Source organism: Hemiscyllium ocellatum, chromosome 8, assembly GCF_020745735.1.
Source record: "Hemiscyllium ocellatum isolate sHemOce1 chromosome 8, sHemOce1.pat.X.cur, whole genome shotgun sequence".
Taxonomy (NCBI): Eukaryota; Metazoa; Chordata; class Chondrichthyes; order Orectolobiformes; family Hemiscylliidae; genus Hemiscyllium; species Hemiscyllium ocellatum.
The window spans coordinates 109824488-109841248 of record NC_083408.1 but is presented as its reverse complement, the minus strand read 5'-3'; the positions used below and the strand labels follow the sequence as shown (position 1 = coordinate 109841248).

The window sequence follows — 16761 nt, the reverse complement described above, 5'->3', positions numbered from 1 at the left end:
ATGCTGGAAGTATCTGGAATAAGATATGTGAGCTTGCAGCATGGATAAATACCTGGGACTTCGATGTTGTGGCCATTTCGGAGACATGGATAGAGCAGGCTCAGGAATGGATGTTGCAGGTTCCAGGATTTAGATCTTTCATTAAGGACAGGGATGGTGGTAAAAGGGGGGGGAAGGTGTGGCCTTGATAGTCATGGACAGTATAACGATGGCTGAAAGAACTTTTGACGAGGACTCGTCTACTGGAGCGGTATGTGCTGAAGTAGAAACAGGAGAAGAGAGGTCATATTGTTGGGAGTGTTTTATTGGCCTCCTCAGAGTTTCAGGGAGGTGGAGGAGAGGATCGACAAAATGATTCTGGGGAGGAGTGAAAATATTAGGGTGGTCATTATGGGGGAGTTTAACTTCCCCAACATTGACTGGAAATGCTATAACTATAGTAAGTCAGATGGATCAGTTTTTGTCCAATGTGTACAGGAGGGTTTACTGACACAGTATGTCGAAGGGCCGACAAGAGGATCTGGATCTGGTGCTTGGTAATTAACCAGGCCATGTGTTTGATTTAGTTGTAGGTGAGTATTTTGGAGAGAGTGACCGTAATTCGGTTCCGATTAGTTTAGCGATGGAAAGGGTACATGCCACAGTGCAAGAATTATAGATGGGGGACCGGCAATTATAATGCATTTAGGCACGACTTAGGATACATAGGATGGGATAGAAAAATGAGGGGATAGGACAATCGAAATGTGGAGCTGGTTTAAGGAACAGATATTGAATGTCCTTGATAGATATGTCCCTGTCAGGCAGGGAGGAAGTGATAAGGTAAGGGAATCCTGGTTTAATACAGAAATTGCATCTCTTATAGCGGAAGAAGGAGGCTTATGCGAAGTTGAGATGAGATGGTTCAGATGAGGCGATGAAGGGTTACGGATTAGCTAGGAAGGATTTAAAGAGAGAGCTAAGAAGAGCAAAGAGAGGACACGAGCAGTCTTTAGCAGGTAGAATAAAGGAGAACCCGAAAGCCTTTTATAGGTATGTGAGGAATAAAAGGAAGACTAAGGCAGGAATAGAACCAGCCAAAGACAGACATGGGAAGTTGTGTGTGAACCCTGTGGAGATCAAATATTTCTCATCTGCTTTCACTCAGGAAAAGGAGAATATAGCAGAGGAGAAGACTGAGATATGGGATATTAGACTAGAAAGGATTGCGGTTAGTAAGGAAGAGGTGTTATCAATTCTAGAAGGAGTGAAAATAGACAGGTCCCCTGTGTTGATGGGATTTATCCAAGGATTCTCTGGGAAGCTAGGGAGGAGATGGCGGAGCCTTTGACCTTGATCTTTGAGTCATCATTGTCTACAGGTTTAGTACCAGAGGACTGGAGGATTGCAAATGTTGTGTCCTTGCTCAAGAACATCACGTCAACTGCCCTACCATGGATATCAGTAAAGCCTTTGATAAGTTCCACATGGTAGGCTGATGGAGAAAATGCAGAGGCATGGGATTGAGGGTGATTTAGCAGTTTGGATTAGAAACTGGCTTTCTGGAAGAAGGCAGCGAGTGGTGGTTGATGGAAAATATTCAGCCTGGAGTCTGGTTACTAGTGGTGTGCCACAAGGATCTGTTTTTGGACCACTGCTATTTGTCATTTTAATAAATGACTTGGACACAGGCAGAGGTGGATGGGTTAGTAAGTTTGCAGATGACACTAAAGTCGGTGGAGTAGTGGACAATGTGGAAGAATGTTGCAGGTTGCAGGGGGACTTGGATAAACTGCAGAATTGGGCTGAGAGGTGGCAAATGGAGTTCAATGCAGATAAATGTGAGGTGATTCACTTTGGGAAGAATAACAGGAAGGCAGAGTACTGGGGCAATGGAAAGATTCTTGGTAATGTGGATGTGCAGAGGGATCTTGGTGACCATGTGCATAGATCCCTGAAAGTTGCCACCCAGGTTGATAGTGCTATTTAGAAGGCATACAGTGTGTTAGGTTTCATTCGTAGAGGGATTGAGTTCTGGAACCGTAATGTCATGCTGCAACCATACAAAACGCTAGTGCAGCCGCATTTGGAATATTGTGTCCAATTCTGGTCACCCCATTTCAGGAAGGATATGGAAGCATTGGAAAAGGTGCAGAGGAGATTTACCAGGATGTTGCGTGGTCCTGTGCGAAGGTCTTATGAGAAAAGGCTGAGAGACTTGGGTCTGTTCTCATTGGAGAGAAGAAGGCTAAGAGGGTATTTGATAGAGACATACAAGATGGTCAGAGAATTAGATAGGGATGATGATGTCAGCTTATACGAGGGGGCATAGCTACAAACTGAGGGGTGATAAATTTAAGACAGATGTCAGAGGCAGGTTCTTTACTCAGAGAGTGATAAGGGCCTGGAATGCCTTACCTGCCAATGTAGTTAACGCAGCCACATTAGGGACATTTAAACAGTCTTTGGATAAGCACATGGATGATGATGGAATTGTGTAGGGGATGGGCTTAGATTAGTTCACAGGTCAGTGCAACAACGAGAGCCAAACGGCCTGTTCTGCACTGTATTGTTCTATGCTTCTGACGCTCCAGGGAAAACAGCCCCAGCCTATTCAACCTCTTCCTGTAGCTCAACCCTGGCAACATCCTTGTAAATCTTTTCTGAACTCTATCACTTTTCACAACATCCTTCCAATAGGAAGGAGACCAGAAGTGCACACAATATTCGAACAGTGGCCTAACCAATGTCCTGTACAGCTGCAACATGACCTCCAAGCTCCTGTACTCAATGCTCTGACCAATAAAGAAAAGCATAGCAAATGCCTTCTTCACTATCCTATCTACCTGCGACTCTACTTTCAAGGAGCTATGAACCTTCACTTCAAGGCCTCTTTGTTCAACAGCTCTCCCCAGGACCTTACCATTAAAAGTGTAAGTCCTGTTAAGATTTGTTTTCCCAAAATGCAGCACCTCTCATTTATTTAAATTAAACTCCATCTGCTACTCCTCAGCCCATTGGCCATCTGGTCCAGACCCTGTTGTAATCTGAGGTAACCTCCTTCGCTGTCCACTACACCTTCAATTTTGGTGTCATCTGCAAACTTACTAACTATACCCCTTACGCTCACATCCAAATCGTTTATATAAATGAGGAAAAGTATTGGACGCAACACCGATCCTTGTGGGACTCCACTGGTCACAGGCCTCCAACTCTCCACCACCACCCTGACTTGGTGTCAGAATAGAAGGGGGATGCTGAAAGCAGGCAAACTGTCCAGTAAATAGTGATAACCTGTAAATGGTGACAAAGTGTTAACCTCACTGTGCAGCAATATAGAGGCCCCGACTAACATTGCAGGTATTGGTTCAATACTGCTTTGGTTAAAACGTGATTCACTCTGGAACTTTAGACTGGCTATGGTGCCATCAAACTATTATCAATTATCTTTTTATTTTTTAAAAATGAAAACATCTGGTTCCCATATGCCCTCTAGAGGGGAAAACAATGTTCCCTTGCCTGATCTGGCCTACATGCCAAAAGCATTCTTCACTGCCCCATCGACCTGTAACTTTACTTCCAGAGAACCGTACACTTGAACTGCAAAATCCCTCTGTCCCACTAAACTCCTTAAGGCCCTCCCATTCACCATGAAACTCCTACCCTGATTTGACTTTCTAAAATCCAAGACCTCACATTTATAACTCCATTGCCATTTCTCAGCCCAGTTCCTCAGCTGATCGAGGTCCTGCTGCAACTTCTGATCACCTTCCTCACTGTCCATGATACCCACCCATTTTTGTGTAATCTGCAAATTTACTAATCATGCCTTGTGCATTCTCATTCCAAATCATTGATACTGATAACTAACACCAATAAGTTGTGTAATGAAATGTCCTTTTCACCAGGAGTTTTCAAACTCAACACACACAACTTTTTTAATGTTTACCAATATCAGGATTCTAACTTAGGAATTCTAGGATGTTGTTATCAAGATGTAGGTTTGTGAGGATATAAATAGGAGACTATAACTTTTATACTTGTGCAGTGGACTAGATTGAGTGAAGTGCAGGTAGAGTGCTACCTCACCTGGAAGGTGTGTTTGGGCCCTTGGATACTAATTTAAAAATCTGTTTACCTTCCCCTTAAATGTGTTCAGTGCCCCGGGCCCATTGCACTCTAAGCAAGTGAATTCCACGAAGAATTCACAAGAATACAAATTCAAGGGCAAAAGCTTGAGAGGAGAGTGCTGATTAGTTGGCTGATCTGTCTCCCTGTTTGTATTGCTTTTCAAGACTTCTGGTCTGTTCCTGTGGTAGTCTGAGTTTTCTTTGTCTGTTGTAGGTTGAGTGTTTGAGCTTTGACTGGTTCTGCAGTCAGGTGTGTTTTAATGAGGAAAGATTGAGCAGTTTAGGCCTATACTCACTAATGTTGAGAAGGATGCGAGGAGATCTAATTGAGATCTTTCAAATGCTAAAGGGAATTGACAAGATTAATGGTTTTCCTGTGGGTTAATCCAGAAAGAGAGGTCATAATTTGAGGTTAAGAGGTGGCAGATTTAAAAAAAAATGAGGAGGAATTACTTCTCTTAAAGGGTTGTGAATTTGTGGAATTCACTTGCTTAGAGTGCAATGGGCCCAGGGCACCGATCACATTTAAGGGGAAGGTAAACAGATTTTAAAATTTGTATCCAAGTGCCCAAACACGCCTTCCAGGTGAAGTAGCACTTTACCTGTACTTCACTCAATCTAGTCCACTGCATTCACTGCTCATAATGTGCTCTCCTGTACATTGGGTTAACTGTTTCACAGAACACCTATGTTCCGTCCTCATAAAAGACCCTGAGCTTCTGGTTACCTGCCACTTCAACACACCACCTTGTTCCCTGATCGACATCCCCATCTCAGACTTGATGCAGTGCTCCAGTGAAGATCGGCACAAGCTGGAAGAACAGCACTTACGTTTCCGCTTGGGAGTTCTAAGGCCTTCTGAACTCAAAGCAAGTTCAACAATTTTAGAGCTTCAGTCACCTTCTCCCATGTCCTTACCCCAACCCCACACACTAGGCCTTATCATATGGTCTGCTGTTACACACAGCCCATTGTTAGCCACTAATAATCCCCATTAGCAGCTATTCGTTCTCCTGGGCTGACCATTATCCACCCGTTTTTCTGTCCAGTTGTTCTTCTCTGTCTTAGGCGTTATCGCCACTATCATTGACTTCCCACCCCACCTTATTTTCAGCCTTTTCCGAGCTACCACCAATTCTAAGGAAGTCACTCGACCTGAAATGTTAAATCTGATTTCTCTCCACAGATGCTTAGGGTGTACAAGATGATTAGGGGTTTAGATAGGGTTGACCATGAGAACCTTTTTCCACGTATGGAGTCAGATATTACGAGGGGGCGTAGCTTTAAATTAAGGGGTGGTAGGTATAGGACTGATGTTAGGGGTAGATTCTTTACTCAGCGAGTCGTGAGTTCATGGAATGCCCTGCCAGTAGCAGTGGTGGACTCTCCCTCTTTATGGGCATTTAAACGGGCATTGGATAGGCATATGGAGGAAAGTGGGCTAGTGTAAGTTAGGTGGGTTTGGATCGACACAACATCGAGGGCTGAATGGCCTGTACTGCGCTGTATTTTTCTATGTTCTATGCTGTCAGACTTGCTGAGATTTCTGGTTTTTTTTTCTGATTTCCACATTGGCAGTTTCTTTTTTAAATTAGTAATGGGGTGAAAGATTATAGGGAGCAGGCAGTAAAGTGGAGTTGAGGCCGAGATGAGATTAGAGCTGAAAATGTGTTGCTGGAAAAGTGCAGCAGGTCAGGCAACATCCAAACTGCTGCGCTTTTCCAGCAACACATTTTCAGCTCTGATCTCCAGCATCTGCAGTCCTCACTTTCTACGCTGAGATGAGATTAGCCATGATAATATTAAATGGTGGAGCAGGCTCAAGTGGCTGAATTACCTGTTCCTGCTCTTTGTTTTTACGTTTTTCCTGTCTGATTCTGTGGCAGGTGTTTGGCTACCATCCAGCTGTGAGGCTTTTAAGGTTCTGAGCATTTCTGTACAGTATTTTTGTTCAGGTGCTTGGCATGTCGTCAAATGCTGCTTGTAAAGCATTTTATTTCCATTAATTCCTATTAACTTCAACAACATCTTTAATTTCTTCATTACATAGGTCACTTCCTTTACTGTGTATAAATCATGGAATTGTAGCAACCACACAATGAGGCCACTTGGCCCATCAAGTAAGTACTGTATATGCTGATCCATTTGCCCCACTGTAGAAGGTCTTCCCGGAAAAAAATTATAAATGCTTCATATTGCAAGCTCCAGAAGTATTTTTAACTGAATCTTGTGTTCTCCCAACATCCCTCCCCTGACATCCTATGAAAATCAAATTGTCTGATCTCCGATCCATTCTTAATTATTGATGGTTTGAATCATTCTCCCATGTCTTGTTCTTCCAATGAGATCTTTTCATTAACCTTTTAGACAATCCCTTAACTCTGTCTTGATGCCTCTGTGAGATAATTTGTTGTTGGGTCTCTCTCTTTCTTCCCAGTTTTCCTCATTATCCAGACCTCTAATTCTCTGCATCAGCCTCTTGCTGCCTTGTTTCCAATCCTTGAAGGACAACCTTGCTTCTGAAGCTGGACAAAATTTAAAAGAGTTGCCTTTTCCACTGTTGTAACCTCACAGCCAGTGAAGTGGTCACTATCTGTCACACTTCCTATGTGAAAACAATCTGCTGAAAAATCCCGCAAAAGATCATTGGCAGAGCAATGAATCATAACATTTATACAACACAAAAATCAGGCCCTTTGGCCCATCCTGTCTGGGCTGGTCGTCAAGAATGTATCTCTTCTCATCACTAATGGCAATGGAGAGAGACTGGGGGGAAAGTCTTACTAATTAGATATCTTACTTGAAGATATCTTCCTGATGAAGGGCTTTTGCCTGAAACGTCGATTTCGCTGCACTTTGGATGCTGCCTGAACTGCTGTGCTCTTCCAGCACCACTGATCCAGAATATGGTTTCCAGCATCTGCAGTCATTGTTTTTACCTACTTGATGAGCCAGCCCAGAATGAGCCAAATAGCTACCTCCTCTTTTGTATGATCAAGATTCTTGTTCAAAAGGTACCTGGAACATGAAGCAATCTTTTGATATTTTGGGGGAGGGTTTGTACGGTTTGGATTTCATGTGAGCTGTTTTTATTTGGCTCTAGTTGAAGATGATTTTGTTTTTCCTTTTAAATAAATCAGGTTTTTCGGGAATGTGATTTGGGTCAAAAAGGCTACCTGAGCAGAGAGGATCTCAAGGTTGCGGTGGTAGCTGCGTTTGGATATAAACCTTCAAAGGTAATAGTGCTGCATCCCAATGATTCACACTCAAGCTTGTTTAAACCTGGCTTTAAAATGTCCTACCAGCTGTGTTATCGTTCCTGCATCTGTCCCTGGAGATTGTAGGTTCAAACCCCAGCTAGGGTCTTGACCATAAAATATCAGGCCAACTCAGTCTTGAGGCCAAGAATGAATCTGTGGGAACTGCTAAGCTATCAAATGTAATACCTGTGCAAGGTTGTCACAGGCTGAGTCTTCCCTATTCTCTGTAATTCAGGACTGATCGTGTGCAGCCACTTTTTAAAATCCATTTTTGCTTCCATAATTCCTTGATTGTAGAATCCTTCAGTACAGAAGAGCCCTTTAGCCCATCCAGTCTGCACTTACATTAGTCCCATTTTTGCTACACTAGGTTCAGACCCTCAAATGTTATGACACTTCACGAGTCTATCCAAGTACTCTTTAAGGATTGGGAGGTTTCCTGCTTCAGCTACATTTCCAGGCATTGCATTTCAGGCCCCCACCACCCTCTGAGTGAAAACATTTTTCCTCAAATACCCTCTAAGCCTGCTGCCTTTCACTTTAAAATTATGTTCCTTAGTACTTACCCTTCTACTAAGGGGTACAGCTACTTAATAGCCACCTTGTCCATCCCCTCATAATGTTATACCCCTCAGTTAGGTCCCCCCTCAACCTTCTCTGCTCCAAAGTAAAAAAAGCTCTAACTTATCCAACCTCTATTCAGCTTCATTGCTGAAATGCTGCATCCCAGGCACCAGCCTGAAGCCCTCCAGTCCGATCACATCCTCCTGACAATGTGATGACCAGAATTGCACACAGTTGGGCCACACGGGTGCCAAGCAATGACCATCTCTAACAGATAATCTAGCTATTGCTCCTTAACATTGAATAGTCATAGAGTCACAGAGATGTACAGCATGGAAACAGACCGTACGGTCCAACCTGTCCATGCCGACCAGATATCCCAACCCAATCTAGTCCCACCTGCCAGCACCCAGCCCATATCTCTCCAAACCCTTCCTATTCATATACCCATCCAAATGCCTCTTAAATGTTGCAATTGTACCAGCCTGCACCACATCCTCTGGCAGTTCATTCCATCCACCCTCTGTGAATAAAGGAATTATACAGTCACCGCGGATACTACATCAGGGAAAATCCTTGGCTTGTGCATCAGTTTGATTCACCACAGGAAGACATGCATTATATTTCTAATAGCACCTGTGAGGAAGTGGGGTGTGGATTCACAGGAAATTTTGGAGCTTAGGGCTGAGCTGTGTGAATTCAGGCAGGCTTGGCAGTGGTGGAGTGATTTCAAATCAGACTTGTTCGAGTTGGAGAGTACAAAAGGATGGAATGAGATAGAGACTACAGAGGGATTTGGAAACACGGACGTGAATTTTAAAACAGAGGCATTACTGGATCAGGAGTGTGTGCCAGTTAGTGAGCACAGAAACCTAGAGTTGTTACAGTGCTGAAGCAGACCATTCAGCCCATCGTGACTGCACCATGGAGGTGATGACTGATTCCAGTTTAGGCAGCAGAGCCTTGGATGAATTCTTGTTTGTGGAATGTGTTGGAATTGAAACTCTGTTGCATTGAGATCAATCCCTCACTCCCTTTTTCCATGAGGCTGGATCAGAGCTGAGTTTGTAAAAGATGGTTTGATGAATTTTTTTGGACAGCAGATGGCAGCCTCTCACTTCTGTCAAAATGGAAGTTAGGTTCTGTTTGAGAAACCTCTGAGCAGGATCTTGCATTTTATCAAGAGGACAATTGAAGATTATTCATGGGCTTCTTCCCTCCTGTTATTAATTTTTGAATGGACCCCCCAATTTCAAATCCAATGTTGATCTTGCCATTTGTAACCTTTGCAGCCAAACTTTGTATTTCTCGCTCTGTTGTATCACCCTATGATCTTTGTATGTTACGATTCTGTCTGTACTGCACGCAAAACAAAGCTTTTCACTGTACCGAGGTACATGTGACAATAATAAATCAAATCAAACAAAAAAGTTGGGACTGTGCAGCAGCCTGAAGATCCTTCGCAACAACAACATTCCTATTGGCTGATGGTATGTTGTCCCAAAGTGTGTCACAGGAGTGTCATCAGATACATTTTGGCACTGAGCAATGTGTGACAAGTGCCAAGTGCCCAGAAACCTGGGGAAGGAGCTGGGTTTATGCATTTTCGGGGAATCCATTAATAAAAGCACAGCCATCAGTGGTGAAGCGATTAAAATCTGGAATGTACTAAAACTGGAGGGAAGCAGAGATTCTGGAGGGGTTTGCAAACAATGAAGAGAAATTGAACCATTGGTGTACTGGGAGTCAGTGCACAGATTTCCCGTATGTTCGTTCAGGGATGTGACAAGGCCAGTGTTTATTGGGTGAGGCCACTTATCGAATACTGCGTACAATTCTGGTCACCCTGCTCTGGGAAGGAGAATACAGAAAAGATTTACAAGGATCTTGCTGGCATTGGAGGGTTTGAGCTATAGGAAGAGGTTGATTGGCTGGGCGTTTTTCCCCCGAGTGTCAGAGGCTTCAGGGTGACCTTATAGAAATGTATAAAATCATGAGGGGCATGGATAGGTCTCTTTTCCAGGGTAGGGGACTCCAAAACTAGAGGACATAGGGGTAAGGCGAGAGGGGAAAGATTCAAAAAGGACCTGAGAGGTCTTCACACAGAGGGTGGTGCATGTATGGAATGAGCTGCTAGAGAAAGTGGTGGAGACTGGTACAATTACAACATTTAAAAGGAATCTGGATGGGTATATGAACAGGAAGGGTTTGGAAGGATATGGCCCAAATGTTGGCAAATGGGACTTGGTCAGATTGGGATATCTGGTCGGCATGGACAAGTTGGACTGAAGGGTCTGTTTCAGTGCTGTTTGAACCCATTGCCCATTCTTGGTGATAGACATGGAAGTTCCAGACCCCAAGTACATTGTGTTCTTGCCTCCCTCAGCAAAAGATTTGCTTGTTGGTGTTTAACCTGATGCCATGAGACTTCATGGGGTCTGGAGTCAGTGTTGGGGACACCCATGGCAACTCCCTCCTGACTGTATACCACTGAGCTGCCACCTCTGCTGGGTCTATCCTGATGGTGAAACAGGACATATCCAGGGATGGTGAGGATGGTGTCTGGGGCATTGTCTGTAAGGTATGTCAATGAGTATGTCAGGCTGTTGCTTGACTAATCGGTGAGACAGCTCTTCCGGTTTTGGCAGGTGAACTTTTAATTCATTGGTGATTATACTCAAAATGTACCATTGGGGTGGCATGTTGGCTCAGTAGTTAGCACTGCTACCTCACAGCGCCAAGGGCACAGGATCAATTCTAGCCTCAGGCGACACTCTGTGTGGAGTCTGCACATTCTCCCTGTGTCTGCATGGATTTCTCCGGGTGCTCCAGTTTCCTCCCACAGTCCAAAGATGTGCAGATTAGGTGGCTTGGCCATGCTAAATTGTCCATAGTGTGTAGGAATGTGCAGGTACATTGATTAGCCATGGGGAATGCAGGGTTACAGGGATAGAATAGGAAGGTGAGTCTGGGTGGCCTGCTATTTGGAGAGTCGGTGTGGATTTATTGTGCAAAATGGCCTGTTTCCACACTGTCGGGGTTCTAACTATCTATCACGGTTCTGACTGAAAAGGCCTAAGGTCAAACTTTCTGACCTTCTATCAGTTAAAGCCCTCAAGTGGCAAATTAAGGACTGCTTAAGGGGCTTTGATCTGTTGCTGCTGGGATTAACCCTGGGTTGTGGGTCCTTCAATCAAAGGCGGACAGTGTGTGATCAAGGCATCGGATGTTGGGTAGGGGAAGTCCACTGGGAGATCACCCCCCTACTCCCACATCATTTATTCCCTGTTGCCACAATATGTCTGTGGTGGAGGGAGTGAATGTTGCAGGTGGGAGTGTAGGCTGCTGATCAAGGAGCCCTCTTTGTCTTGGATCGTGCTGAGTTTGAATGTTCCTGGATTCCAGACACATTTGCACTGTGCCATTTTAGTAGTTATTTAAGAATGATTACATATGGGACAAAATCAGTAAAACTGAGTTTTGTTTTATTACCATCATGTTTTACAGCTTGAGACAGATATGATGATGGCTGGAGCAGTGGAAAATAATTTGCCAGGTACTGTACCACCCAATGTTTTGTTCTTAAAAATAAAATCTGTGATGGATAGACGGTAGAAATTGTTTGTTCACATAGCGATGTGGAGACAGTTTCAATTGAAGGATTCTAAGAGGGTATTGGATAATTATTTGGATAGAAATAATGTGTAGGGATATGGGGAAAAGGCAGGAATTGGTGCAGGCACAGTGGGCTGAATGGCCTCCTTGTAATAATTCTACTAATTGCAAAGCGACAAGTCCATTTAGTTTCCTTTTCCCATTTTGTAATCAACTAATTAACTCAGTGGTGTTAGAGAATTTTCTGCCCAACTGAGAAGGCAGACAGATTTCATCTAAATGTCTTAATGAAATATTGCACCTCCAGCTGTGTAGCACTCCCTCAGTACTGCCCTGGCATTTTCAATTCCGATTTCCACCCTCGAGACTCTCTAGCTGGTCTCAATTCAACAACCTTCTGGTTCAGAGGTGAGTGCCCTGCCTGCTGAGCCACAGCTGACTGTTGAGAAACATGCCTGTGCTTTTGGAAGCCAATTACTATTGATGTAACACTCTGTCTGCTTGAATTCCTTTTAAACAATAATGTTTATTGTTCAGTGTACATCAACCTTCCTTGAAAAAAATTAAAGCCAATAGTTAAGGTGAAGGGTTGTTTAGATCGAACAGTTCAGGAGTTCCCTTTGAAACCAAACCAATGATGGTCTCCCTTTCCTGCTTAACCAAATTGTACAGTAACATTAGGGTTTAGATTAGAGTGGTGCTGGAAAAGCACAGCAGTTCAGGCAGCATCTGAGGAGCAGTAAAATCGACATTTCGGGCAAAAGCCCTTCATCAGGAATACAGGCAGAGTGCCGTCTGTGTTGGATAGACTGTAGAAATTGTTTGTTCACATAGCGATGTGGAGGGCAGATTCAATTGAAGGATTCTAAGACGCATTGGATAATTATTTGGATAGAAATAATGTGCAGGGATATGGGGAAAAGGCAGGAATTGGTGCAGGCACAGTGGGCTGAATGGCCTCCTTGTAATAATTCTGCTAATTGCAGAATTTTTGCCTAGTTTTTGCTAGTAACATTAGAATCAAGCCATAGTTCTGTGTCACAGTTGCAGCGTGACAACCAAATAGCTCCGAACGAATACAGCCTGTGAGTCTTTTGGATGAGGTTGAAAACTGAGGCCCTACCTGCCTGCTTGGATGAGTGTGAAATATCTATCAATGCTACTTGAAAGAAGTTAAACCCCACCTCCCGGAGAAACGAAGCCCTCAATCATGATCATCAATTTAAATTGACTGTCTGGCCACTCTTGCACTGCTGTTAGCAATGTATGCATTGGTGACTGTTTCCTATGTCACAGCAACATAGTTGGTATGGTACAGGATTTTAACTTTCCAAACATGGACTGGGACTGCCATAGTGTTAAGGATTTAAATGGAGAGGAATTTGTTAAGTGCATACAAGACAATTTTCTGATTCAGTATGTGGATGTACCTACTTGAGAAAGTGCAAAACTTGACCTACTCTTGGGAAATAAGGCAGGGACAGGTGACTGAGGTGTCAGTGGGGGAGCACTTTGGGGCCAGCGACCATAATTCTATTAGTTTTAAAATAGTGATGGAAAAGGATAGACCAGATCTAAAAGCTGAAGTTCTAAATTGGAGAAAGGCCAATTTTGATGGTGTAAGGCAAGAACTTTCGAAAGCTGATTGGGGGCAGATGTTCGCAGGTAAAAGGACGTCTGGAAAATGGGAAGCCTTCAGAACTGAGATAACGAGAATCCAGAGAAAGTATATTCCTGTCAGGGTGAAAGGAAAGGCTGTTAGGTATAAGGAATGCTGGATGACTAAAGAAATTGAGGGTTTGGTTAAGAAAAAGAAGGAAGCATATGTCAGGTATAGACAGGATAGATTGAGTGAATCCTTAGAGTATAAAGGAAGTAGGAGTATATTTAAGAGGGAAATCAGGAGGGCAAAAAGGGACATGAGATAGCTTTGGCAAATAGAATTAAGGAGAATCCAAAGAGTTTTTACAAATACATTAAAGACAAAAGGGTAACTGGGGAGAGAATAGGGCCCCTCAAAGATCAGCAAGGCGGCCTTTGTGTGGAGCCACAGAAAATGGGGGAGATACTAAATGAATATTTTGCATCCGTATTTACTGTGGAAAAGGATATGGAAGATGTTGACTGTAGGGAAATAGATGGTAACATCTTGCAAAATGTCCAGATTACAGAGGAGGAAGTGCTGGATGTCTTGAAACGGGTAAAGGTGATAAATCCCCAGGACCTGATCAGGTGTACCCGAGAACTCTGTGGGAAGTTAGAGAAGTGATTGCAGGGCCTCTTGCTGAGATATTTGTATCATCGATAGCCACAGGTGAGGCGCTGGAAGACTGGAGGTTGGCAAATGTGGTGGTGTCACTGTTTAAGAAGGGTGGTAAGGACAAGCCAGGAACTATAGACCAGTGAGCCTGACCTTGCTGGTGGGCAAGATGTTGGAGGGAATCCTGAGGGATAGGATGTACATGCATTTGGAAAGGCAAGGACTGATTAGGGATAGTCAACATGGCTTTGTGCGTGGGAAATCATGTCTTACAAACTTGATTGAGCTTTTTGAAGACGTAACAAAGAGGATTGATGAGGGCAGAGCAGTAGATGTGATCTATATGGACTTCAGTAAGGCGTTCAACAAGGTGTGCTTTCCTTTATTGGTCAGAGTATTGAGTACAGGAGTTGGGAGGTCATGTTGCGGTTATACAGGACATTGGTTCGGCCACTGTTGGGATGTTGCGTGCAAATCTGGTCTCCTTCCTATCAGAAATATGTTGTGAAATTTGCAAGTGTTCAGAGGAGATTTACAAGGATGTTGCCAGGGTTGGAGGATTTGAGCTACAGGGAGAGGCTGAACAGGCTGGGATTGTTTTCCTCGGAGCATCGGAGGCTTATGGGTGACCTTCCAGAGGTTTACAAAATTATGAGGGACGTGGATTAAGAGAAAGTCTTTTCCCTAGGGTCAGGGAACTAGTGGGCATAGGTTTAGGGTGAAAGGGGAAAGATATAAAAGAGACCTAAGGGGCAATTTTTTCACACAGATGATGGTACGTGTATGGAATGAGCTGCCAGAGAAAGTAGTGGAGGCTAGTACAATTGCAACATTTAAAAGGCATTTGGATGGGTATATGAATAGGAAGGGTTTGGAGGGATATGGGCCGGGAGCTGGCAGGTGGGACTAGATTGTGTTGGGATATCTGGTCGGAATGAATGGGTTGAACCGAAGGATCTGTTTCCATGCTGTACATCTCTATGACTCTATGGTGTTTGACCTCTCTCTGGAACAATCATAGGAAGTCACTCATTTCGAGGGCATTTCATGATGGTCAACAAATGCTGCTCCTGGTCTCGTGAAGGAATAAAAAATGGTTACTATACTTCAGAAAGTATCGTATTGCCTTTCAAGTTGTTTGAGACATCCATTGGTCGTGAAAAGTGCTATATAAATACAAGCCACCTTACGAATGCAATGTTGAACTAACTGTGCACACAGTAGGTGGCTCTGATCTGTATGTTCACTACATGTTAAAGTTATGGTTACAGAAGTGAAGCACATCAATTAATTAAGTCCCTGCACAATCACAAAAGTTCCCTGTCCATTAATAAGTCCAGGCTGTGGCTGATTGAAGAGGTCGTTCAGTCTGATTGCCTACCCCTCTGTCATTAAACACATACCTGAGTGTCCATGGAGTACACAGTACACTTGAGGCACACCAGAACCAGTGAATCAAGAGGCTGGAAAATAACACATTAATCTGAAAAGTTTCCCTTAAAGTTTGAATAAGAACTAGGAGCCAGAAGTAGGCTATTCAGCACAACAAATCTGAGAGGACAAAACGAGGTAAATGTAGAAAGGATGTTCCTGATGACCAGGGGTGACAGTGTAAGGATACGGGTTAAGCCATTTAGGACTGAGATGGAGAAATTTCTTCACCCACAGAGTAGTGAGCCTGTGGAATTCACAACCACAGAAAACGGTTGAAGCCAAAACATTGAATGGTTTCAAGGAAGAGTTAGATATAGTTCTTAGGGCTAAAGGTGTGAGGAGGAAGTGGGAACAGGATACTGAGTTGGAATGTAATCCATGATCATAATGTTTGGCTCGAAGGGCCAAATAGCTTTCTCGTGTTCGTGTTTCAGGCGTGGACACTAACCTCTCACGTACTGTCCCTTTTCTAGGCCTGCCCCTTGAACAGTTCACAGCTTTGATGAGCAGGAGGCTGGCAGCTCAAGACCGCTACGACGAGATACGGCAGATCTTCTCCGCATTTGACGCACGCTGTAGGTTTTACCATCTCATCGCGAGCTGACAATCTGTGCAGTAGCTGCCTGTAGCAATTTATCAACTACCAGACAAGATGCTGTTTAAGAGGCAGCTCATTCCCACTCTGAATGTTGTCTTGGGTCAAAGCTACGGCTGCCTTGTGTCTGGAGGCAGTTGTTGGAATGCCAAATGACTGGCTTGATACTCTTTTTTCTTCAGTGAGTGGAGGGGATTTGATGGAGTTGTTTAAAATCATGAAGGGGTTAGATTAATAAAGAGGAACTGTTTCCAAAGGGTGAAGAGTCGATAATCAGAGGGGACAGATTTGAGCAGATTGAGAAGAACTCTTTTAATCATGCTTGAATACAAGAAAAGACAGGAGGTGTTGGACAGTCTCAATTAGATTACTTACAGCGTGGAATCAGGCCCTTCGGCCCAACAAGACCACACTGACCCGCCACCCACCCATTCCCCTACATTTACCCCTTACCTAACACTACGGGTAATTTATCATGGCCAATTCACCTAACCCGCACATCTTTGGATTGTGGGAGGAAACCGGAGCACCCGGAGGAAACTCACGCAGACACGGGGAGAACGTGCAAACTCCACACAGACAGTTGCCTGAGGCGGGAAATAAACCCGGGTCTCTGGCGCTGTGAGGCAGCAGTGCTAACCACTGTGCCACCGTGCTGCCCATTATTCTTTGAAAGAGTTGTTGCATCCTTGTTTGCCTGAATGGTCTCCTCATGACTCTGTTAACCAGACAATTTTCTGTACCATGTAAATCCTATCCTTCAGAATAAGGAGGCAGATAAATCTGGAGAATGTACAATACAGAAATAGGCCATTTGACACACCTGAACTAAACTGGAGTTTACAACTCACAAAGTTCATCTCCCAGTTTATTTCATCACACCTTTAGGGCCAAAGCCCTAATATCTACAATTCCCTCCCTAAA

The 16761-nt window shown here is 43.8% G+C and overlaps 1 protein-coding gene across 3 annotated transcripts in view; it reads left to right on the top strand.

The window, feature by feature from the left end:
• efcab11 (EF-hand calcium binding domain 11) overlaps positions 1-16761 on the top strand; it is a 98629-nt gene that overhangs the window by 9603 nt on the left and 72265 nt on the right. For 2 of the 3 annotated variants that reach the window (XM_060829455.1, XM_060829457.1), the window contains exons 2-4: positions 7250-7345; positions 11441-11489; positions 15716-15817. In XM_060829455.1, coding sequence (XP_060685438.1) covers positions 7250-7345; positions 11441-11489; positions 15716-15817 — 247 coding nt within the window. The remainder of the gene's footprint in view (positions 1-7249; positions 7346-11440; positions 11490-15715; positions 15818-16761) is intronic. The other variant, XM_060829458.1, reaches the window with a different exon arrangement.